Source organism: Trachinotus anak, unplaced genomic scaffold (assembly GCF_046630095.1).
Source record: "Trachinotus anak isolate AG129_WGS33_773 ecotype Australia unplaced genomic scaffold, CSIRO_AGI_Tana_v1 ptg000011l, whole genome shotgun sequence".
Classification (NCBI taxonomy): domain Eukaryota; kingdom Metazoa; phylum Chordata; class Actinopteri; order Carangiformes; family Carangidae; genus Trachinotus; species Trachinotus anak.
In genome coordinates this window covers 1,036,312-1,063,016 of record NW_027273862.1, presented here as the reverse complement: position 1 = coordinate 1,063,016, position 26,705 = coordinate 1,036,312, and the positions used below count along the sequence as shown (strand labels likewise).

General features: G+C 41.6%; 1 protein-coding gene across 4 annotated transcripts in view; it reads right to left on the bottom strand.

Moving 5' to 3' along the window:
• lrrk1 (leucine-rich repeat kinase 1) overlaps nt 1–23,635 on the bottom strand; it is an 81,956-nt gene extending 58,321 nt beyond the window's left edge. Inside the window, exons 1-5 of one of the 4 annotated variants that reach the window (XM_071488373.1) lie at nt 23,507–23,635; nt 19,558–19,702; nt 6,369–6,559; nt 1,085–1,256; nt 540–719 (exon numbers count right to left, since the gene is read on the bottom strand). In XM_071488373.1, coding sequence (XP_071344474.1) covers nt 540–719; nt 1,085–1,256; nt 6,369–6,559; nt 19,558–19,627 — 613 coding nt within the window. In that variant the 5' untranslated portion in view covers nt 19,628–19,702; nt 23,507–23,635. Of the gene's footprint in view, nt 1–539; nt 720–1,084; nt 1,257–6,368; nt 6,560–19,557; nt 19,703–23,160; nt 23,325–23,506 lie in introns of those variants that run through there. The other 3 variants (XM_071488371.1, XM_071488374.1, XM_071488375.1) reach the window with 3 other exon arrangements.
• Nucleotides 23,636–26,705: the final 3,070 nt, after the last annotated feature.

Genomic DNA, 26,705 nt, shown 5'->3' with positions numbered 1-26,705 from the left:
GACCTACAGTCTAACACCTAACTTCCACCGGATAACATAACTGGCCTTGCCTTGCCTCATTTGAATGACACCCTCTCCTCCCACCTGTGCACCACGCTCTCTGCGCTTGGCACCTGTCAGTCAAGCGCCAGTTTACTTATCAGCGTACTGAGTCGTACAGTTTGTGACCTGGAAATTGATCGAGGTCAGCCATTATCAAAGACATTCCAGCCCAAGAGGCGACGAGGAGCGGGGAGAGAGAGGAGACTCCCAGAGGAGCTCAGAGCAAGGACCCACAGGCGTACATCCTGTGAGACGTGAGACGTGAGCGAGGGAAGTGAGGAGCCACACCAGCTGAATGAACACACCTCTGGGAAAACACTCAAATATTTCTCTGTATTTGCAGAACACAAATGCAGGAGTTGGATTGTTTTTGAAGACACTGTAGAAATAATATTTGTTATTCAACATCACTGTGTATCACTAAAGCATTCAACATGTGGTCTCCATGTTCCCACCTACAGATGATGTCTGCAGCGTGTTCAGGTGCGTCTCCCTACCTGCTTGTGCGGCTGCATACAGCGGCAGTCCAGTGACAACAGGAAACTCATCGCTGTGGATGGCGCAGTCCTTGGCATCAGCGTCATAGCCATGGACCAGCAGCCGCACCACTTCCAGGTGACCCTGCTGGCAAGATGTGGCCAGCATCCAGTTCAGTAAGTCTCTCCTCAGACATGGACCTGAGAGGGAGCCAAAGACTTCCCATAATTCAACCCTCATGATCTTTTCATTAGACCCTGTCTGGCTGGTAAATGCAAATCCATTGCAGTTTTTGTTCTAAATGTGTTCTAAGTCCAGGCTGACCCTGGTGACACAGCTCCTTTAGAGCCACAGGGGACATTATACAACAACAGCTCTAACTACAATTAGTGAACTGACTTTGACATGAAAATAGCAGAGTGCCTCTTCTTTAATTATCGTATAAGGTGTAAAAACATCAACTTTCACTGCAGTAACAGTAACAAATATGCAATAAAATAAACCATTTAATTTGCAGGTCATCAAGATGTTATAAATGTTTCTGTTCTGTTTCTTTCCCTCCTACCTGGTATTGAATCCAGCAGTTCTTTGACCAGGTTGGCATGGCCGTAGTACGCTGCCAGGATGGCTGGGTTGCTGTTGGAGAGCTCCTGGGGCACAGTGATACGGGCTTCTTTCAGGAGGTAACACACACTCTCCAGATCACCATGCTGAGTGGCCACACACAGGAGATGTACCTACAACAACACACACACACACACAATGACTAATAAAAATATGCACTATTCACAAGGGGAGCCGTGATCAACATCCAACACACTACACCTGCACAGCACTCCTTGCAAACACATTAATAGGCTGTAAGAGGAAAAATGAATTGGAGATTTATTCGGTAAATATGCATTTATAGAAACAATAAGTGGGTGTCTGACCATAAAAATAGTTTTAAAGTAATTCAATTTGTTTTTTAATCTTCAAAGCTACTAAATAAATACACAGGTTAATTGTTGGTATAAGAGAAAGAGCAAAAATCAGTGTGTCCTGTTTCCTGTGGACGCTACAGTGACTTGGTATCAGAGAGTGACGGGATGGTCTGGCTGGACCTGGGCTAGCTGGTTAGCATGCTAACTTAAAACAACAAGTCAGCAAACGGTTACTTTCCACTGCAGGAGGAAGCTTTTAATGATAAAGGGAATAAAGTCTGATGTTGAACTTGCAACATTTCCCCTGCTGTTGGCGCTAAGGTTGGCCATGCAGCAATAGCAAAACTTACAAAAAGGTTCCTCTATAGATGTGGCTAAGGGCTGAGCTCAGGTCTCAGTCTTAGGCCTCTACTGGTCTATATGTCCAGGGTTCAGCTTTATCATTTGCTTTTTTTGTATGTTTTTTTTCGTCTTGTGACAATTATCATTATTGTGGCTGATCACAACAGGAAACTCCAGCCTACATTTAATTATTGGCTAAATTTTCCCTTCATAAGTCCAAACACTATATATAGAAGGCTGAGCTTTCCTAATCTGCCAACTTAAAGTTATCTCCAAACACACATATGCTGCACCAGATGAATAAATCTCAGTAAAACAAGAAAAGAGGAAACTGTTTGTTGATTCTGTGACAAAGTTTAGAGCTTAAAAAGTGAAAAAAGTAATCTTATACTTTCTGTTCTTGTACTTTAACAGAAGGGCACAAATATACATTTCTCCAACATAAATGGAGAATGAACTAGTTCTAAGAGGAACAGGTTTTGTCCTGTAGACTACCAGCAGCACACTGATCACAGGTGTGGGGGACTGGTTTTTCAGGTTTAACACAGGGAAGGTTTCACGCTTCTTCCCTCAGCACTGTTAGTTTGGTGCATGATGCCAGACGTGACCTTCATCATGCTGTATTTTGTATTTTCTCTCAACCAGTTGAGACACTGAATAATTATTTTAGTCAAGTATTTTAGGTCTGTGTCCATCTGCACAAGAGCTCAACAACAGTATCCAACAAACACCATAACACAACTAAACTCATTCACAGACCAAAACTACACATTTCACATATTCAAATGTCATTTTACCAATTAAATTAACAAATTAACCTTAAACACGCAAAAAGCTGTACCAAAGTAAGATAACAGAAATCTTTAGACAGAACTGAATTAGAAAAAGTTTCTGCAAACAAATATCTTGGATGGATGAATGGCTGCATGACAAATTATATTTCCATACTCTCCAATCTGATGAACTTGTAAAGAAACAGAAATTGAATTAGTTTTTTTTTATTTATTATTTTTTTAATTTAATTTTAAGAACCTTTTCTTTGCATCAAGAAGAAATCTTGTTCATTCAACTGTTTTACATTAAGGTGATTCTCTGTATATCAGACTCCTTACTTTTTTGGCTGGACCCTGGCTGTCATTCATCTCTACATTTTATATTGAGTGTAATAGGATTTCATAACTATGACCAGGACACACACTTTTTATTTCTATGACTGTGTGGACATATCATGTTCTCACATCAAAGATAATTAACAAAGGCATTAAAATGAGAGTTTCAGCCGCAACATCTGCCAAACCTTATAAAGGCGTTAGACATTAACAGAGGACACATGGACCGGCACTGTTTGAACAACCCTTGATTTGTTTATGGGAGATTGAGAAAGGAGTGGGTTGAAAAGAACTCATACAATATCCAATATTACTACCACAACCCACATTTTTCTTTGAATCAAAACTAAAATAAAACTACACTTTTCTTATTTCCTCTTCACTTAAAGGAGGAACAAACATTTCTGAAGACAGACTGTTGACATTTGAACTAAACAGCACAACAACCAGTTGCCTTCCTTCACTGCTTCCCCAGAGGCTCCGCCCCCAAATGGACCCGCACTGTCAAGGTCCATGTCCAGAGCACCAAGTGAATACTCTTTACCTCATCATATGAAACATCTTAAAATAAACAACATGCACAAAAACAAAGCCTCCAAAACACAACGGAGGAAAAAATAGTGAGAGTTAATAGTTTAGATTGAGAGGACTACAGGTTTCTAGCTAAGCTAAGAAGGAAGGTAACGTTATCTGGTATAGCATCTCAAATCCACTCTGTTAGCAAACTTGTGTGTTTAGGTCTTCGTGGCTATAAAACCCTTCGCAGGTTGTGCAGATGAATACCATGATACAGAGCAAACAACGATACAGTGAACTGTTCCTGCTGCAAGGCTAACATGCAGAGCAGCGGCTGCAGACAGAGATACTCACATCTCTCCTGCTACTGTAGCTAACATCACACCAACAGCACATCCTGGCAAGGTCCATGGGCAAATACAGTAATTTAATGTTACAGGACACACAAATATGACACCGGTAGCTGCGTACTAACTAACTAACCAGTTGGGAGAAGCCATAGCAAACAATAACTAACAACTGATCATGATATAATGTCATGGCTAGCAGCTCTGTGAAGCTGTACTTCACCTCATTCGTGTTTTCGGTTACATGCTAACATCAGCATGCTAACATGCTCATAATGACAATGTCACCATCTTCACCACCTTAGTTTAGCATGATAGCGTGCTAATATTATCTAATCAGCACTAAACTCAAAGCGCAGCTGAGGCTGATGGGAATGTCACTGGTTTTCAGTTATAAACCAAAGAAGATGCAAATGTCTTTTTCATTTTCATGGGAGTCGGAAACATTTCACTCATTTCACTGGTCTCAATCCATCCGACAGCTGTGGAGATATTTCAGTCTCAACCAAAGTAGTGGACCAATCAGCAGACAGTGTCATCCATAGAGCAAATACTCACAATGACGACCAGCAAACATTTGGTATTTTAACTCGACAAACAGTGATTCATGCTTCATCAAAACTCAATGAGTTAATCTAACAGACTTTTTTGTGTAAGTGCAACTAACTGGTTTTGTGATATTAGTTATGTTTATGTGTAGATGTACCCAGAACCTCATGTCTCATGTCTTCATGCCTGTTGTTTTCCTGATAGGATCACCTTCAGATCCTGTGCTGTCCTGGAGGACTGGAGCTTGTCAACAGCCCAATCTGTTAGACTGGCACAGGGAGAAGTAAGCCATGTCTCTGCTGGCGCCTGGAGAGGATGATTCTCAGATAAAAACAATCACTCAATCTCTCCTCACAACACTGTGACAAAGAGCACTGCACCACAGCAGGGGAAACTCTGCACCTCTGTAAGTGAATAATACAACTATGACAAAGAATAACTGCAAAGAAAAAGAAAAGCACTCCATGTCCACATCTTATTCAGTGAATTATCTAAGCCATCAGTACAGACTGAAGTCACCATAACAACAAGAGTATTTGGACAGTTGCATATTTTTGTTCAGTCTCTGTTCTTATGTGTCAGCTTTAACGTCTGTAGGTTTGTATCACCACTGAAGAACTGAGGGGGAGATATAGACCTTTATTTTCTGTAAACCTACTCAAATTAAACATGAGACCTGGCACAATGTAATATTCATGACTTTATTTCAGATTTAATGTCCAAATACTACATCTGAAATGCAGCATAGTTCCTCAAATAAAACCAGCAGTCAGTTATTGGTGGATAAAACCTGGTGCCTGTCACATCATGCCAGTTAAATATAATGAACATTTCTACTTATTTCATCTAATAAAATTCAACAATATAATTCTGCTGTTTTCAACACTGATACTTCATCTAAAGTATTATTGTCCTGTTTCAGTCACTCTGTGTGTGTTCACACTCACAGTTACACACACTCACACATAGAAGCTGCCCCAGACACCCACAGTCTGAGCAGGTTAGGGGCACCTCTATTCTACACTCTACCTCAGTGGAGGTAATGAGGGAGGGGCGTTTGGTTGAGTTCATATTATCAATCCTCTCTTTTTTGGCTGCCCTGGTAGTGTTCAAAGTTTATTCACTAAGCCAGAGCCACTAAGCTGAGGGCTCAGAATTTGCAGCATTCAGACAAAACTCTGCCAGGTTGTTGTTCAGTTTTCTATTTCTTTCTTTTCGTCATCTAAACTACTACTATACTACTCTCTTTGATGCACACACCTTATGTTAGAGACTGACTGCAGCCTAAAGAGCAGACTGTCTGTCATTCTCACCCTCTTTTTCACTCTGCAGGTCCAGGGATTGAACTGGGAACCTTGTGGCTCAATCCTTGACCTTTAGATCAGTGCTTCTCAAACATTTTGGTTGAACCATTTCAAACAAAACAATGTGTACTTGCGAGCAGTTCAACCAGCCAGTTTTTATTTGAATTTGTTTTATGTTAATAGTTTTTAGAAGCTAAAATTGTCCACTAATTCAGAAAAAAAATAAACAAGGATTAGAAAAAAGTCTGAGAAATATGTTTGTTTCTGCTTTTTTAAATTGATGATTATCTTGAGGCTCCTTAGTTTTATCTTACAGCCCTTTGTGGGGTTCCAGGTCACTGCCACCAAGTTTATTCATTCTTTTTTTTTTAAGCTTTAGATCCATACTGTACTTGTATGTAATACAATTGGTGTGAAGGGTCATCTGGTTGCTAAATTAAAAACCTGTTACCAGGTGAGAGCAGGTTTCAGTCTTATGTTTTCACTTTACATTTGGATTGGTTACATTTTAACATTTTAATTACCAGTTACTGTAGATACACACACTTTTACAAGACTCACGAGGCATTTCTCATACACACTCTAACAGAGCCACACTGATGATTCACAGTATATAATCTCATCATAAATCTACCAGCATATCTCTGTAACCCTGGTTTCCACCTCGCATAAAACATATTGTTACAGTGATGACCATCCAGCCCGACCAGCAGCACAGCTGACAGTGTGCATGTCGTTTTCTATTTTGGGTGTACTCACCCCATCAATGCGGGGCGTGCCTGCGCTGCACTCCACACAGGAGGCCTGCTGGATCAGCTCCCTGGCAGCCCCCTCCTCTCCATCTTCATATGCCGCCTGGATGTTCTCCAGAGTGAGAGAAGGAACGAGCGCGGAGCCGTGGCCCATACCATCCACCAACGACACCTTGGCTCCCATTTCCTCCCCAGGGCCTGGCAGGACAGAGGACAGAGCCGGAGGGAAAACAGTGGTCACATGGCAGTTAGAGAGGGCGTTTGTGAGGAGGAACTGGATCATATGGCAGCAAACTGCAGGTTGAACACACCGTGTTACTGTAGTTCTGTTAGCAGCAGACGCCCAGAACTAGGTCATCTTATTAAAGAATGCTCTCATGGCATCAGCAGCAGTACAAGTGGATTAGCACTTAATGTGCAGGAGTACCAGCCTCTGGTGGCAGGAAAGCACTTCACACTGAACTCACATCACACAGAGATATGAGTATTTCAAGGGAAATACTAATACTAATACTAATACTGGTCAACTAAAATGTCAATATTCAGTATCTAATGATGGAAAATGAGACTTTGTGTGAGTATTGAGACTGGTTTGTGTAAAAACACGGTGAATACATCAGTACCTGAAGAGACTGAGACACTGTTGTGTAATACGGGTTGATAACTGGATGTGAATTAAACAATAAATAAAGACACTCGGTGTTCAACTAACACAAACACACAACTGCATGTGGCTGTGACACAGAGATATAATCTGTACATACAATGGAATGATATTTATTTCAATAATAATATCAGAAGTAGGATCTGACAACAGTTTCCTGACCTAGATAATAACCAAAATAAAATCATGGAAATCATTACAGGCTACCATCTGCCCTAGTGATCGTGGCTGATATCATTAACAAAAGCACAGAATAAAAAAAAACGCATTTGTTAAAAAAAAAAAAATCAAGCACCCATCAACCTTTTCAGAGCGCTGCACGGTTTTTGCTTTGTCATTATGGGGTAAGGAGTCCAACAAAAAAAAAAGAAACAAAACAAACAAAAAAAAAAACTAAACAGGACTGGTCATTTTTTTTTAATTAAAAAATTTATGATATTGTGATTTTTGTTGGGTCTTGTACAAATGTTTCTTTACTTCTGGAGAATATGATTTGTAGGCTGGGGAGTCTCTGTAGCTTCATTTACGGTAATTTTACCTTTGGTAAAAAAAATTGCAGCTCTTGTACTTGGCCGTATTGCGATTTGATCATATTTCCATTAATTGTTCAGTCCTAGTATCGATCTTAGATTTATAAGGGAAAAAAGAATGTAAATGGTTTCAGCATGAACCTGCAACATAACAAACATGTGAACCAAGTGAAGGCGTCTGAATACTTTCTGAACGCACTGTACAAATCAATATCATTAAATCTAAGATGTTCATTTCCCACACTGATTATGCTTAAATCACATCAGAGACTGACAATGATGAGCTTTCCTCTGAACAGCTGAACTGAGCATTCAGACCAGAAACAGATCAGCACTCAAAAATGCTAAAAGCTGTGATATTTCAGGTACTGCTGAAGACCAGCTGGAGAGATGGATTCATGAGGTTTATCAGACAGAAAATGTTAAGTGGTAGATTTTATAACTTTAAAAGTTATCACAGAGACACTTATTTCCTCTGAGTGATGGATTCCTCAGCACCACAGGACAGGCCTGGACCTGCACTGGACTGGGGTCTTCCTCTGTCACTTCTCACTCATTTACAACTCTGACACTTGGTGTGCTATAAAAAGATCAGGCGGATCATGGCTTCAGGCATCAGTGCACTTCCTCAGGTTAAATCCGTCCTGCGCAGTGAGTGGATCCTGGTTTTCAACTGTAAGACCTGAATGCTGTTGCACACAGTAAACCAGGTGGCAGTTGGGACTCTCTGGTTGACTGCATGTTTTTTTTTTTTTATATGGCTATTTTTGGACAACATACTGTGTGTATTCTCCATACATCTCTTGGTAAATGAAACCTCTGTTCACAACTCAAGCGTTGGATTATTTTCATGTTTGTCAGAGTGGTTATTCGTTTCACCAGCGAGTAGTTTTGTTTCCTCTTTTAGCCTAGTCTGAGCTACATGTGCCTGCTTCCTGCAGACCAGAGGGTTTCTATGAATAATTAAGACGCTGCGAGTCTGACTGGCCTGCTGAGGTTATATGAGAAAGGCTGAGCAGGGAAACCATTAGACCCACATGTGCCTCCCATCCACGATCAATACTCCCCTTTCACAGCTTTTCCCGACCCGTCTGGGAAAGCTGAAAGAAGACCTGAGGAGGGATGAGGCTGCCAACATCCCCGTCATTACTCAATTTCCCCTTTCACCGGTCCATCTGATTTAGAGATGAAAGGAAACATACACTCCTGACTTCTGCTACAGGAACAAACAATAGCAGCAACTAAACATCGGTGTGATAAACAGGGAAAGAGGAGGAGGAGACTTTGTTTTTGAGACAAATGAGAGGGAGCTGAGGGTCATCTGTTCACACGGCAGAAATCAAACAGCCTCATGTCACAGACACCACACAGACCTAAAAACCTCAAGTGAATACTAATACACCAGCTGAAGAGGCACCAACCAAAACATCTTCTCTCCTGATATCAATCTTTAATTAATGTCCTTAATTCAGGATATCTGCTGATACGGTAAAGTAAAGTAAAGACCTGATACCGGTGCTCTCCTTTACCCAATGTGTAGTCTGTACACAACACCATTAAGCTGCTTAACCTACACAATCTACAACTGCCACATTAAAAACGAGTCATGGAAACACGTGAATTTCAAAAAAGAACTCAAATGTCACAAAAAAAAAATGTATATGCTCCCATGAGATGGTTTTTCAGACGATTCAAGAAAGCTTCGCAAAATTGGAATTGGAATTTTTTTTCACATTCAAGCCGTGGCACCCATCGCATCATCCCCCAGCGAGCCAGTTCCAACCGAGAGGCAGACCGCTGGCAATCTGTCATCACGTTCATCTGGAAGGATACTGTGAGAGGCTTTATTCACACAGAAACACAGACCATTCCCAATTGTGCTTTGTCGACTTTTCTACAAAAAAATAAAATAAATTGCTTCTATTTTGGCAGAACTGCGATGGAAACCCGGCTAATGTGTGAAACTCATCTGAGTCATCAGGTAACATGAGGCCAGGGACAACAGGCCATGGCACTAAAAACTGAGTAGGTGTCCTGCCCTGAGTGAATGAATGTAGGTGATAATGAAAACACTTACATTCTATTGTCAAAAAAAATTTTCAAGGTGCATTAATGAAGTCATGGCCAATACCCAGTCCACTTAATAAGATCAGTATGGATGCCAATCAAGTGGCAACCTCCTCTAATGACCACTAGAGTCTGGCTCCAACAGTGAGTCAGTCCCCATAGACTCCCATGTTCAAATGTCCAACTTTACAGCAGAAATAAACATGTTTACAGCCTGGTACAAAAACTGTTCTGGTCTCTAAAGATAATTTCCTCTAGAGAGGGTGAATTTTATATAACTCACCAATTTAAAATGTTAAAGTTTACAGTTATGCATAATTAGTGAACTGCCACAAAGTCTCCCACCTCTTTGCCCATTTTTGGATTACCTGTACTTGACATGTACAGTTTGTGCACATTCTTAAGAAAACAACACACATGACCCTCACACTCTGCACACTGTGGCATCCTTCAAGAGAATCCCACCTAGCTTCCATTCAACAGACACAAATGAGTGTTGGGCCACGTTAAAAGGACCTGCAACTCAACTGAGGTCCTCCGCCACAGTCTAATTAGGAAGTGTCAACCCACCATGACGTCACCCATTAGTTTGTGATCTGCCGTTTTGAAGCCTCAAGTGATCATCAGGCAGGTTGCTGTGTGTAGTACAGTCTGTCAATCACACAGTAGCCACACCCTACTTTATTGTCTATTTTCCTCTAAATGGACCATAATTAAAAAATGAACATCATGTTGTGTTGAAGAAGACTTGAAACTAGAGACTGAGACATAAACTCATCAGGAAAACATTTACTGAGGTAATAAATCAGTGAGAAGTAGAGACACTTTCCCATAGACTTCAATACAATCAGATTTCTTGTTACAACCAGTAGAGTTGCCCCCTGATGCTCATTAGATAGAATAAAGCTTTAAGGCTCTTCAGCACTGGCTTCACTTGAACAAAAGGTTGGGCACTCCTCTACTTCTCAAGTCTCAGAGGCTTTTAACTCCTTAATGTCTTAACTGACTCAACAGGCCCAGTGAGGGAGGTCAAGAACACCAAGAACACCAAGACTCTTCAACCCTTGTGGTAAAACTACCACAACCACGGGCTCCTCAAAGCAAGTAATTGAGGAAGGCTGAGGAAGGCTATAAAAAGACATATCAAAGCTCATCCAAATTTCCACTGTGAGAAATGTCGTTAAGAAATGGCAGTTATTGGAACAGTGAAAGTCAAGACAGGATCTAACTGATGAAGAGAACTTTCAGATAAAACTGCACATCTGCTCGACAGAAAGGTAAAGCAAAACACTCATTTTAACTTAGTAAGGTGCCCAAACTTTTCTACATGCCACGATCACGATTTTTTTTTTCAGTTCTCATGTCTGCTTTCTGCAGAGGTTGAGTTTTCTGCTTGTCACTTCAAAAATCTACAAGGGGGTGTCGTCTGCCATCCCTGCACTCAACACAGTCTCAGTCCAGACAGTTCTGGTCTGTGGTTCCCTGATGGTGGAACAAGCTACCTGATGCTATCAGAGCAGGGTCGTCCCTCCCTCTTCAAGAATCTCTTAAAGACTCATCTCTTCAGAGAGCACCTCCTCTCCTAACACCTCTAACACTGTAGTTCAACTTTCTTTATTGTCCCTGACAGGGAAATTGATTTACAGCCAGGCAGTGCAGTATGGCAGGATGACCAGAGTAAGAGTTCATTCATCAAGGTCAGAGTTCAAAAGTCAGGTCAGCGATCTCCAGACAACAGTAAAATATTATCTGCCATCTAACAACTGAAGAGCAGCAGGAACAAGGGAGAACTTCTCTTAAATCGAAAGCAACTGGACTTGGTTATTGGTTATATAACCAAGTCCAGTTGCTTTCGATTTAAAATTCCTTTGAGATACTATGACCTGGACAAATGAGAATATTCACAGGCTTATTGAGAACTTCTCTTGTTTGTCACAGCGGGCGCCCTAAACACCCTAAACAACCTGAGGGTAACAGTTCAAACTCTGTCTGAAGAGGCAGAATGGAAGCAGCCTGTGGGACCACCTGCCTGCTATAGAGGTCTGTAAGCTGGGTGTGATTCTTCCTTGAAACTTTACTCACCAGTTTGATGAGGCTACCAAGCCTGTTTTTGTCGGACATGGTCAGATTACCAAGCAACAGTGCAGAACATTAAAACTGATCCAATAAAACTTCTATAGATGAGAGTCATCATCTCTGAGCAGACTTATTTGTTGTGGAAGCAGCATGAGGTTCAATATAGGGCTGCAGTGAGTAATCAGATAAGAACTACTTATGTCTTATGTCTTTTAAGACATAAGAAAACAATAGAGCAAATAAAAATTAAGACAAAGAGAAAATATTAAAAAAGAGAGAAGAACACAGGTCTCTTAAAACTAACGACTAATTGGTCCCCTTTTCAGAAAAAAAACATCTTTATTAATTAAACTGCATCAATATCTGTCAAAACTAAACCCAGCTCAGTCTTTCTCTCCTGAGTCTGTGTGCTGTGATGACATCGCTCAGAACACAAGGGTAAACTCATCTGGCCGAGACAGGAGGAGACAACGGCCCTTTTTTTTAAACTCACATTTTAAAAAAAAAAACACTTTTACTCACTAACTTTGGTGTAATAAGGTTTTAGAGGCTGAAAAATCTCCAGAGCAACAACTGACACAAAACAAACTCACATTGTTTGCCACACATGCATCTGGGAGACTGTTGCTGGTTGGTGCTACAGAACCTAACATGAGTTAAATTAACCACAGTAATCAACCACAGTAATAAACAGTTATAGTGATAATTAAAATTTTAATGGTAATATTAACCGTCTGCCATTTCTACTGTGATTTAGCATGAAACCAGTAACTGAGCCATCATGTGGATTAAAATGAAGCTTCAATGCGAAGAATTTGCCTCAATTACTTTTATTAATCAAATTAATCAAGTTTCTCAAGGAATCATTTCAGCTCCAGTTCTGTCCACCTCTGATGCTGGTCAGTACTGGACTCAAGATGATTATCATGTCTTTAGTTTCAGACACATTTAATTGGAAAAGGGACTCTAACATAACCCTGACATGCAGAACTAGCACTCACTATGCACTTTTGGTGAACTTCTTCACCTGATCTTCTTGCACTTACTGAACAGATTTAGTACTTAGTACCTACATCAAGGTCTACTGCACTGAAGCTGCAGTTTTGAACCTCACTTGTAAGTCGCTTTGGATAAAATAATCTGCTAAATGAATAAATGTAAATGTAAAAGCACAAATGCCAAAAAAATATTAATGTTTTTAAGAAAAACAGCAATGAGTCTTGCCTCGATGATTATGGGCCATCAGTGACAGTGTGAAGCTTTCAGTGGAATTTCCACCTTGATCCTCCCGACACCAAACATTTATTAACTTTCACTTTCCCTCCGTCAGTGCTGGACCACAAGAAGGAACCAGTTTCACATCCACTGTGGACTCTGTTCAGTCCAACTGGGCAAAACACGCACTGGTGGCAACATCACATACATCAAGCCAACTCAATCAGCTGTCACACTAAAGCTATGGCAGCTGACAAACTGTTTTTCCCTTCAGTCTGCTGCACAGGAGAATCAGCCACAGGTGAAGAACACAATGGACTGACCCTGTAATGGGATCAAACCAGTGGAGCCATTCTACTGCTGAGGAGGTATAAGGTATGTGTCTGACTTGCTTTGTTAAGTCAGATGGTTCTCACACATACAAAACGCTCTTTGTCTCCTTGTCTGTGCCTGCTGACCCAGTGATCCTAAAGGCCACAGACAACACCACAGGCTTCCTCTTTTAAACAAACGCTGCAGTTGAGGGATCACTTACACTACGTAGTTCTGTAAAAGGATGGTGCCTGTTTTACATAAATCACATCACTTTTTACAAGTTACATGTGTAAAAAAATGTCTTTTTGTTCAGTAGCCACTGAGCGTATTTCCATTCTGTGATTAGTTCTCAATATTAGTGGCAGAATCCACCATTACCGTGCTGGATTCCAACTACCTGCCGTGAGTGAGGGGAGTCACAGGAACAGTGCAGATTTAACTCATCAATAACAGCCTCACTGCTCAGTGTTCATCCTGCTCAGGCTGAATCAGAGCTGTATTAAGTTACTGCTAATGCTAACCCAACGTTCAATATAGTACTGCACAGTATAACGACACTAGAAAGGTATCACCATACCCTGCTGTTTAAAACAGTTTGATCAGCACAGATACTTGAGGAATAACTGTTTTAATGAGTGCTGTATTTCAGTTGAGTCGATTTGGGACGGGGGACAGAGTGTGGGACGTTCCACTGCCTGCAAGCAAAGTGGACAGCAAACTGTTTTCTGCTTTCATGGTGACAAAACAATGGCCACAAACACAAATGCTCTTGTCGACAGTTCACAGCTTGTTGACAGAGCAAAGAGAAAACAAAATCTGACATTTTCTAGATTTCACAGGCGACAGCCAGGACGAGCACATGGTCACCACCAAGTCTGTCCGTCAGATGTTTTCAACCCACACAGACCAAGGGAGGGAACACGTCCAACTTGGCCAAGCATCTCGTGACAGACATGTCAACGTGTTCAAAGAATTCAAAGAGTGTAATGGTTGTGAATGTTGATCCAAAATTATATCATTAACTCAAATATAAGACAAACCAGTGCGATTTTTTTTTTTTTTTACCTGCGCTATACTGAGTGTATTAACTAGTTTTCTATTTAGTCAAATTAGATTTAAGAAATTACAATAAATGAGAATAAAAAAGTAGTTTATAATCTACATAAACTAGCAAAGAACTTTATTTGTTTTAGGTTTTGGTTGTGATACTGTTTCAGTGTATCCAGATACTCAGGCAGGCATCATGTCGTACAACACCAGTTCAAGACTGTGGCTGGTTAACATTAAAAGCATTCCACTGGCAAAACACAGTGTGGCTTTTATTGTGAAGCAGTAACAGGAAAGGCAATGCGTTTATCACAATGTTTAGCAACTGTATTTCCAAAATTACGAAGGAGTAATGGGACAAGAAGGAGCAGCCACAGTGAGCTGTTAGACAGAGAGCAGGAAGCGACAGGCTGCACAACTCCAACTGCTCATAAAGGAAACCAACTCCTTTCACTGCGTCCTGCTACTGTGTAGAAGACAACTCACTCAACGTGCTGCATGAGATCAGATCATAGCTGCATTTGGCCTGATGGCAGATTATTGATTATGGATATTGACCAGTAACCTCTTGTTTCACTAAATCAACCAGAATTTAAATCTTTATAAATATCAACACACTTTTATCCAGCAAACCAAACCACTGTCATTGCTACCTTCATTTTCTTCAGTGTAGACCAGCGGTATGCAGCAGCAGCAGAAAGAGAGAGAGACAGCTGCTGTCATGTGTAACAGTAGCTCACAGAGGCTCTCAGAGGAGCTGATGAGCCCATCTCTTAAATCTCCACAAAGCACTGTGCAGACCTGCAAGTCAAACATGCTGACTGGTCGATCCAACATCTGTCAGGAGGCGGGTTTAAAACTGATAAGACCAAGAACTTTTTCAATGTAAGTGTGGCATGTATGTGTTGTTTCAAGACAGACTTGAGAATGTAAAGCTACTTTAGCCTTTAGCCTACAGTCCGCTCTGTTAATATGCAAGATGAGATTTCTGTAGCTGCTGAAACATGATACTGGGTTGTTATTGGGATGAAATATCGCCTGGAGGCACAGTAGTAAAGTTGTGTGGATGCAGCCATAACTGCTCCCTATTATTTTGTCCTGTTACAGTGGCAAGCTTGTGTGATTTAATCATGGTGAATGATTCAGAGGAGGCACACGAGCAAAATATTTGGCCGCCGCCTTGGGTCCAACAACCAGCAGTAGTGTCTCTCTCCTGGCCAGTGGACAAATTATACCATCTGTCATTTCTCTTTGAAATGTGAAATTTCTTCTTGAAGCATCTGAAGCAACGTTTAAAAAAAAAACCTCCTCCATTATAAGCTAGTGTAATACATACACATGAGCACGAGTGACATGTATTCATATGAGTATGCATCAAAACCAGGTGAAGGGATTCTCATAAACGACGCCTGCTGCGGTGTTGAGCTCCACAGTGTAGAAGTCATCAGATCTGTCTCATCTTCACACCACACTGGCTGATCCAGATATGATGTCAGTGGACTGCTGCCGTAGCCAGAGCTCAGTGCAGAGTAGCTGTAAGGCTCAGTCAGTCCTACATGTGCAGCATATAAACAAGCCTCCAGTCACCATGTAGCTCTGCCCCCCTGCTCCTCTCCCCCACTAACCTGCTTACAGTGGAACAGCGGATCCCCCTCCTCCTCTTGCCACCATCACATATAAAGCTTATTGTTCTCTTTTCATGGTTTCCCTTCAACTGCTGTACGGCTTCTGCCCAGCATCCTCACGCATCCTGGATGATCTCCCTCCTCTCTAACCCTCTGACGAGCTGAGGACGGGGGAGGCAGGGAGAGGGAGGTAGTGTAACAGGAGGAGGGGGGGAGGTAGCAGGGAGAGGGAGCAGGGAATGATGCTCCTTTGTGTAAGAGCCACACCAGACTCTGAGCTTCCTGTCTCTCTCTCCCTCGCTCCGTCTCTGCTTTGATCTATCACACTGTTCTGTGGATCCATTATTAGATTGATCATGGAGGAAAATTCCCATCACAGTTGGCAGATCCACAGTGATGTCAACAGACACCAAAAGTCAAAAACCTAAAGATAATCAGTTTACTATGATATAAAAGTGATGGAGGACATTAACGGAGCTGCAAACAAACGACCAAGCAGCAAGATAATGATTCGCATTTTTGGTTGATAAATGACTCAGTTAATCAAATATGGAAATAAATTTTCAAATTTCAATTTCTTATTCAAATTTAAGTTAGTTTCTTCTTTTTTTCCTCTTGCTTTCCCACGCAAGGACACTTTCTTTCTCTCTCTCTCTGCAATTACCATTATTTTTATTATTGATCATTGTGGCAATAATTTTTTTTCAATGAATTGTTGCTCTACTAAATGTCAGAAATAGTGAAAACAAATGCCAATCACAACTTCACAGGATCCAGGGTGACGTCTCGTTTCCTTTGACATTCAGGTGTAGGATAATCACTTATCATTATTATAAATGGAAGTCCTGCCGTTTGGGAAGCTGAGAACAGTGTCGCATTTTTCACAGTTTTTAGAACAACTGAAATGATCAATCGATTATCAAAATATTTGCTTACCGTATTTTCCGGACTATAAGGCGCACTTAAAGACCTTTAATTCTCTCAAAAAACGACAGTGCGCCTTATAATCCAGAGCGCCTTATATATGGATAAATTCTGGTTGTGCTTACTGACCTCGAAGCGATTTTGTGTGGTACACGGCGCTCACGGCGCTCTGTCAAAATGTTTTAGTACGACTTTGGTAAACTACAAAGCCGCACCGCTTGCAGCATTACGGCTATCGTAGTCAGGAGCGTCGCGGAGTAATACATACTGTGCTTCACCATAATATTACAGTGTGTGTGTATAAGGACCTATAAGGAGTTATTGTGAATACGCTAACGTTTGATTTAGCGGTATCAGACTGTGCTTTTTTTTACGTGTTACAACTGAACAAGGTTGGGAGTTATTGTGAACGCGTTTAATAAAGTTCGACTTATCTGACTGTTTTGTTTCGCTTAATGCGCCTTATAGTCCAGTGCGCTTTATATATGAAAAAAGTTCGAAAATAGACCATTTATTGACAGTGCGCCTTATAATCCAGTGCGCCCTATAGTGCGGAAAATACGGTAGTTTTTTGGGGGGTTTTTGACGATCAACTAATCAATAAATCAAAATTTTCAGCCCTATAAATGACCTCCAGAAAATATTAAAACACAGCAGGGAGCCACACCATTGCACTGGGTGAGAAAATGTTCCATCAGTCTGTCAAACTGGGATTTTTTTTCCCATGTGTCCCAGCCAGAAATACTCATGAGAGCACCAATGTAGATTTAGAGTTTTACGCAGATACTCATAGAACTGAAGTTACATGCAGTAACTCCTGTTCCTTTTTCATTCGTGCTTCTCCCTCTAATGGGCTTCATTAGTTGACCCCTAAATGCCAGCAACTGACTGTGCAAGAGAAAAACCAAAAATGAGCCTCGTCCTGCAGCTCGAGCACCACCCACCGAAGTGTTATTACCACACCCGGTGACGACACCGTGTCCATGATGTCGCCCTTCCTCAGACCATGCCCGAGGCACCCCGCTCGAAGCAACAGCAGGTATGTCCAGTAACTACTATTGTTTTCAATCACCATGACTTTAACATGTGACAGTTCACATCAGCATCCTGGACAAGAGCCTGAAAGACTTGAATGAACACCAGAAACTGTTAAACATCAGTTGTCAATGAACACAAGACCAAAACCCCTCACAGCACGCTGGGAAGAGGTGAAATGTCATTGACCAGAAGTCAACAGACAACTGGAGAAAGATCAAGTTGATCCGACACCGTGCAGGAGTTCTGAGGTGATGAGCAGTGGATGTTTGTAAGACGGATGTGGAAGAAGGTCTCTCAGTCTACCAGCTCTGGAAACCTTAAACAATATGTGTTCCCACAGACTGTAAATAAACAAGGATGTAGCTTTCGTGACTTCACCCACAGGTTCCTGAGGAGCGACTTTGAAGCTCAGAGTGAGCTGCTCTGTCGTCACCATCGCAGTGCCTGTCTCCGCCCCTCACTCCCGTCTAATCAATAAAATGGGCAAAGAGGTAGGTGGAGCTGAGACTTCAGTGCATGCTGGTCTGTGGCATCTGCTCATCCACCTGTCAGTCAAAGCGGCCACTCCCCTCAATTACACATAACTTTAAGTCTCAATAAAATGTAAACAGGTGAGGAGGAAATTAGCTCTAGAGACCAGAACAGTTTTTGTCCCAGGCTGTAAACATGTTTATTTCTGCTGTAAAGTTGGACATTTGAACATGGGAGTCTGTGGGGACTGACTCACTGTTGGAGCCAGACTCTGGTGGTCATTAGTGGAACTGCGGCTTTTCTGTTGGCCCACCTCAGCCCTGGTTACTGCTACTACTACTACATGTTAAAATACAGGAACAAGATGGTCACTAGGGCTGAAAAATTCATCAAAATATTGAAATCACAATATGGCCAAGTGCAATATCCAAATCAAAGAAGCCACAAGCTTTGGATAAAGGTAGAACGTGTCAAAACATAAAATTATAATAACGTCCTAGCCTAGCCTCATACTGGCCAGATGTAAGGGAACACGCTCGCAAGAAAAAAAAAATCACATCATTAACATTTTATATTCTTTTTAGTGAAAATGAAATTCAAATATTCCCACTAAAATTGCAGCTGTTAAGATAATCGCAATAGGATTTTTGTTTTTCGTTTTGTATATCGTTCAGCCTTAATGGACACAGCCAGAAAAAGTGAACCAATGCAAGACATGTCCCTACCTCCTGGCGTAGACAGGAAGTCAAAAGACAAAATATAATGGCAGATCACAGCAGCTTCCGCTTTTGCTAGGAAAAAAAGATATAGTAAACCTACTGTAATCTAATCTACTCCACTGCTCCACCTCCTGCTTTAATCCATCACCAGCTATCATTGACAGCATTGTCATTTTCAGAACAACACAACTGTACTGCAAAGAAGTGGCACTGGAAGTTTTATGAGGCTAAAAATAAAACTTTCTCTGTGAGTTAGTGAGAACACTTTGGTGCATACATACACTCAGACAGTAACAGATAAGGCCTGTAACTCTCAACAATCACAGTTTCAGTTCTGTTTTTGCTAAATTTAAGCAGAGCTGCAGTCATCCCACTCCTCAATACATTTCAGTTTGCAGCCACGTCCTTCCTGAACCTGCCTGACGCCTCAAACGCCACAGCAAGAAAGCAAGGCGCAGTAACAGCATTCAGAGAGGGATGGATGAGATGCAGGAGGATCACTCACCACTTTGTTGCTCCATGTTGCTGTGAGTGTCTCCAGAGTCCTGGGGAAGGCCAACAGACCAGTAGGACATTCCTACCGGTCACTGAATAACCGCTATCAGAGCTGGGGTCCTTCACAGTGAGGAGGCATGTATTCAGCGGTCAGCCTGCACACAAACAAAGCGGCAGTGATGAACTAGAAATACAGACAAATTATCTGTACAGCCCAAATGGTACGATCTCGATCTTGAAAAGTGTTGAGTAACTGATGAGCTGTACTGATATTTCATTGGATATGCATGAACACAAACTGGACTGAAATCACCACCCCCCTGAGGAGGTAAACACTGAACTGTCACGTTTCATACAGGAAGGATTTACTGCAGAGCTTACATGTTGGGGTCCATTAGGTTGTACTAGTATTCTATTTTCTGCTCAGTTTGTCTGACAATAGAACTGTACACTCATTCTATCTATAATCCATCCATCCATCAATTTACAGTGCACAACACAGGAGCAGATTAAAAACTTAGAGATGAATGCACTGAAGACAAAACCACCTGCAGGCAGAAGACATCCAGCATCAGTGGCACTGTATTTCCACTTCTGGACACATTGCTTGAATCTTGTTTTAGAGGACAGTAGAGAGTTGAGCTTGTACTTTTTGGATTTTTATTTATTTTTTTATTTTTTTAAATTGTAGCTAACCTTCGTTGCCAGCTCTCTAAAAACACCACGCAGTATCTGCGAAAAATGACTCCAAATCCTTGGATCCTTAAACCACAGAAACTCTCAGAATTCATCCTATGCTTGGAAACCACATCACCTGTGTTCATGGAAACCACAGTTGCCTCAAATGCCCTCCAGCAGTAAAATCTAGACCCTGGAAGCTGCTTATGCTTATGTTGATGGTGTCCTGAGCAGCATGAAGCAACTGATGGCGGAGTGGTTAGGGCGCGTACCACGTGAGATATGAGACATGAGACAAAGATAATTTGAAACGCCACCACTCAAGCTGACACAGCAGAAACTGAGGCTCCTGATGCGATGCCTAGGCAGGAAAGACGCTGAAAAGTGCTAACTAAAACGAAATATTTCTTATCATCCACAACAGACGAGCGAGGGAAAGGCTATAGCAGAAGGCCGTACGTCACATTTCTAGACACAGTAATTTAGGAACTCAGAGACTTTTCAAGGAAAAGGGAACACAGAAACATCCTGTTGCCACTGCTCTGCCTGACGACTCCAATGTGTAAGAACAAAATGCTGCTCATACTCTCTGTGAGTTTTATTTGAAGAGGAGGAGGACCAGTGCAGACTAAACTCAGCCTCTCCCACTCTGCATATTCCGGACAGTCCAGACAATAAGTATTTGGACAGTTACATATTTATTGTTCGTCTGGGTGTGTGTCTCAGCTTTAATTTGAGGATCTTCACATCACTACTGAAAGAACTGTGTGAGATACAGCACAACGTTTAGTGGTCCAAAGCTAAATGGACAGAGATGAAATCAAACAAAATGCTCATATTTAATATTTTGTGGTAAATCCTTTGCAGTCAACACCTGCCTCAAGTTTTCGACCCACAGACATCAGCACACACTTTGTATCGTCCCCGGTGATGCTCTCCCCAGACCTTCACCGCAGCCTCCTTCAGCTCTTGCTTGTCGTGGTCTCCTCCTCTGCTCAGACTGAGATGAGGTCGCTGACCCAGCCAGTAAAGGATCCACCTCTTCACCCTAAAATGCTCTTGGGTTGCTTCTGTCATATGTTCAGAATCGTTGTCCTGGTGAATGGTGAAATGTTGTCCAGTGAGTTTTGATGTAGTTGGCTGAATCTGAGCACAGAATGCTGCTGTACATGTCTACATTCATCTCACTGCATCTGTCAGCAGTGAAATCGTCAATAAACGCCAGTGCAATGGTTCCATTAACAGCCATACATGTAGCTGAACCTCCACCCTGTTTGACAGATGAGATGGTGGCTTTGGGTCATGAGCTGTTCCTTTTTTTTTTCCTCCACACTTTGTCCACATTGTGTTGCATGAGAACACAGACCTTTGTTGGAGAACTCTAACAGTTTCTTCCTCTTGCTAACTGCAGCTGGACAGAGGTTTGCTTCTTGTACTGAATCCACTGAGGTTATGGTCACAAAGTATTATTGACAAAGAAACATGTCCACCTAGATCCTGGAGAACATTCTTGACTTGCTTTGCCATCATAAATGGGTCTTTCCTCACCATCCAAATGATTTTCTGGTCATTCTAAAGACTTTGGTCTGGCAGCTCATTTGCAGTTGTCTAGTTTTCCTATGCACACCTCCTTTTTCAGAACGTACTCAACTGTTGATTTTGGTGAGTCAACCTTTGATACCACTCTCTTTTTTTTTTGAAACCTTGTTATTATCGCCTTCACTTGCATGGTCCCCTCTTTACCTCCTCACAATGACAGAAAAAAATCCACTTCAATCTAAATGACAGCTTTCATCCACCTCTGAACCACATGTGAGCCAAGTGTCCAATTACCTTTGAAGCCTTGCAATGTGGGGACTCTGTGTTAACAGAGCTGTATCTCACACAGTTCTTCAAGTGCTGATGTGAACATACTCAAATTATAGCTGACTTGAATGTAGTATGTAGTAGGCTGAAGCACAGAGCCTGAAGAACAAAACCTATGTAATTTTCCAAATAGTTATGGTTTGGACTGTACATGCCTAAATAAGAGTGGCCATTCAGCTCCTGACCATTGAAGCCACATCAGCTGTGTCCACAACCTCTGTTGTGCATTCACTCTCAAAACTGGTGGGGACAAGAAAATAAATGGCATCAATAACAGCAGGTCAGGAAGACATAAGTATGAGACATTCATTTATAAATGTCAAAGTTCATGATCAAATAATTGTAATTATCTGCAGAATAAGATGTGTTAAGCGCATAAGTGTATTGTTTATTCAGCTTTCTCTTTTAAACATAGCCTAGATCTTCATCTGTGCTTCATCCACCCACACCTAAACACAAACTGTGTGTGTGTGTGTGTGTGTGTATTTTGGATAGAAATGTCATACAGCCTAGTATGCCAGTATCAGGGGGAGGCATGACAGTATAGTGGGTGTGGAAGTGACATTTTCAAAACTGCGCCTCTGAGACTCTAAATGTCTCCTGCCTGTCGCCCAGTGTCAGTCCACACTCAGCTCACTGCTATTAGCTGATGCAAAAATCCCTTAATTCACAAAATACAGCTTTACCCATTATGTGGATTTTATTCCTATGTCTTCATCTCACTTCACAGGACAGTGAGATGGTGAGTGGGCTGCTGCGCCATGCAGCAGTCTGGAACTTATTCTGAAAACTTGACACGTTTTTAAAGTCAGTGATTCTCTCTGGATTTTAATGATGCTAGAATAAAAAAAAGACAGTGTGGAAAATATACTGAGTTATAAGTCCCAACCTTATTTATGCACAATTAAGGAAAAACTTATTGCTTAGATGAATGGTTTGTTTTTCCTTTGATGACAACGTCACGTCGCAAATCTAACAAAGCAAGACGTGAAGAGCAGTTGCGCTCATCGCTGCGGCTGAAACTCTGGACTAAATATCCGGACACAACGCTTTTCACCAGCCAACTCACCGCGGGCCTGAGGGCTCCAGCCAGCACCACGGGACGGTTTGGAAAGCTGTGGGTCCTCAGGAGCAGACACGGATTACTGCTTCACTGTGTGACACGAACATTTCACTGGACTTCCTGATTCCACGATGCAAACTTTCCAATCCATGCGCACGCTTTGTAAAGTCCGTGCTGTCCCAAAGTGAACGAAGTAATCTTTTCTACCGCTAGTTCAGCGAGTTCCAGACAAACCGAGCTTCCTCCAGAAAACACCCGGGTGCCCTCAGTCTAGTCCAACACTGGCTAAAACTTTAGCCTTCTAGCAGGTGCTGACCGACTAATACGTGTTTACCCCCTTATCGCCTCTTACCGTCACTGTTGTACTGGCTGCAGAGACCGTTCAGGCCAAAAGACGCGCACAATACTCGACTCGACTCGACTCGACTCGGCTGCTGCCGTTACCAGCTCTCGCACTCGCACAGACCCGCTTCCTCCACACTTCCCGTATACACGCCGAAGTGCAGCCTGTACGCCGAAGAATGCCGAAGACAATGTTGTCTTCGGGACTTCAGGATTTGTTCATGTTGTACAGTCAGTAAACAGTGGACTCAGGGTTCTTAGCCTGTTGATATTATTCCTGATTCCTGCTGCCTGGCCCATATGCAAATGTGATGTAATATACATATAATTGATTTCTATATATGAATTATGAACATATGAACATTTAAAATAAAATCATACAGTGCACCTGGAAAGTATTCACAGCACTTCACTTTTTCCACATTTTGTTATGTTACAGCCTTTTTTACCTGAAAATTCTACACGCAATACCCCATAATGACAAAGTGAAAAAGTTTGCTTGAAATTTTTGCAAATATATTAAAAATAAAAAACAAAAAACATCACATGTACATAAGTATTCACAGCCTCTGCCATGACACTCAAAATGGAGCTCAGGTGCCTCCTGTTTCCACTGATGATCCTTCAGGTGTTTCTACAACTTGACTGGAGTCCACCTGTGGTAAATTCAGTTGATTGGACATGATTTGGAAAGGCACACATATGTCTATATAAGGTCCCATAGCTGACAGTGCATGTTAGAGCACAAACCAAGCCATGAAGTCCAAGGAATTGTCTGTAGACCTCCGAGACAGGATTGTATCGAGGTACAGATCTGGGGAAGGGTACAGAAAAATGTCTGCAGCATTGAAGGTCCCAGTGAGCACAGTGGCCTCCATCATCCGTAAATGGAAGAAGTTTGGAACCACCAGGACTCTTCCTAGAGCTGGCCGCCTGACCAATCTGAGCGATCGGGCCAGAAGGGCCTTAGTCAGGGAGGTGGCTAAGAACCCGATGGTCACTCTGACAGTGCTCCAGCGTTGCTCTGTGGAGAGAGGAGAACCTTCCAGAAGGACAACCATTTCTGCAGCACTCCACCAATCAGGCCTGTATGGCAGAGTGGCCAGACGGAAGCCACTCCTCAGTAAAAGGCACATGACAGCCTGCCTGGAGTTCGCCAAAAGGCACCTGAAGGACTCTCAGACCATGAGAAACAAAATTCTCAGGTCTGATGAAACAAAGCTTGAACTCTTTGGCCTGAATGCCAAGCGTCATGTCTGAAGGAAACCAGGCACCACTCATCACCTGGCCAATACCATCCCTACAGTGAAGCATGGTGGTGGCAGCATCATGCTGTGGGGATGTTTTTCAGCAGCAGGAACTGGGAGACTAGTCAGGGTCAAGGGAAAGATGAATGAAACAATGTACAGAGACATCCTTGATGATAACCTGCTCCAGAGCACTCTGGACCTCGGACTGGGGCAAAGGTTCATCCTCCAACAGGACAACGACCCCAAGCACACAGCCAAGATAACAAAGGAGTGGCTTTGGGACAACTCTGTGAATGTCCTTGAGTGGCCCAGCCAGAGCCCAGACTTGAACCCGATTAAACATCTATGGAGAGATCTGAAAATGGCTGTGCACCAACAGTCCCCATCCAACCTGATGGAGCTTGAGAGGTTCTGCAAAGAAGAATGGGAGAAACTGCCCAAAAATAGGTGTGCCAAGCTTGTAGCATCATACTCAAAAAGACTTCAGGCTGTAATTGCTGCCAAAGGTTCTTCAACAAAGTATTGAGCAAAGGCTGTGAATACATATGTATATGTGATGCACCTTCCGGATGCACTGTATATGTAAAAAGTATATTAAAAATGTGTTAGAAATTGAAAAAACTCGAAATCACAACAAATATATATGTCTATGTATGTATGCTTATATTGTAGACATGTCAATATATGTTGATATTATATACAGTAGCGTCCAAATGTCTGAGACCACTTTCTCAGAATGGGGAGATTAATTGTTGAGAAATTAATAAGAAATACACACGTAAGCATATTGAATTCTTATATTTATGTTATTTTAATAAACCTTCTCATATAGATTAAATATATATTGTCATATAGGTATATATTGTATTTTTAATATTTGTACATATTGCCAACAAATTTTACTATAGGTATAATGTTATAATCCTCATATATCCATAGGATCTATGTGATATTAATATCACAGCCCTTAGGTGGCTTATATGGCAGCATTACATATATATATATGTACATTTCTCAACGGGTGCACACTCCGACAGTTTGCATGTTGACATGAGGTTAGAAGATGATCGTCTTTCATGTATTTCCATCACTGTAATTTTACTCAGTGATGAGAGAAGACTGGTTGGACGGTTATTGCAGTAAAATGAATTGCTGTCTCCTGTGCTCAATATGTCTTGCAATGAACAGAGCAATAAGTTTGAATGATTCAAGTGATCAACTAGATCTTGTCCTGTGGATTTATCTTCAGAAAGTGAGGTCAGCGTTTTCTCCACTATGTCTGAAAATATCTCTGAAAGTCTTCACATTAGACATATCTTGTTTCTTTGTTCCAAAATTAATGCTATCTCCTGGTTTAGTTTAGATTTGTCCATATATCAGTACTGACAGGACATACATGTTTTCACACACTAAGTAAACCCTATTCCGTATTCCTGGCATGTTTTGATTTATTTACAACTCCTTCAAATGCTTTTGCCTTATAAGGTATCTTTTTCTGGCAATTTAACTTTACCACAACATTTCAGCATTTTCTATATAACATAAAATCAGAATCCAGTCTGGAGCTGCACATTACTCTCTTAGGTTCTTGTTCAATCCAACAAGATAGTCTAACTTTAATTGTATTTTTCCTTATTGAAGCATGATAACCTATAATGTCATTAAAAAGCTTAGTAAAACGGTCAAGTGCACAATCAATATTTTCTTCAAGATGCACAAGGTCCCATGGGATAGCAGCCAAGTCTCTCTGATAATCTTCTAGTTTGTGTTTGTGCTTGAGGCCTCTCCTTATTGCTATTGCTTTGGCACTTTGGTAAATTTTGTCATCCACATAATGTTGTGATCTGTCCAAGACAACTGGATTAATCTGAAATTTGAATATTCACTTGGTGTTTTACAAAATATCAGATCAACAGTGGTTTTTCTTGTGTGCGATCTGTTTGTTGGGGACCTACAAGG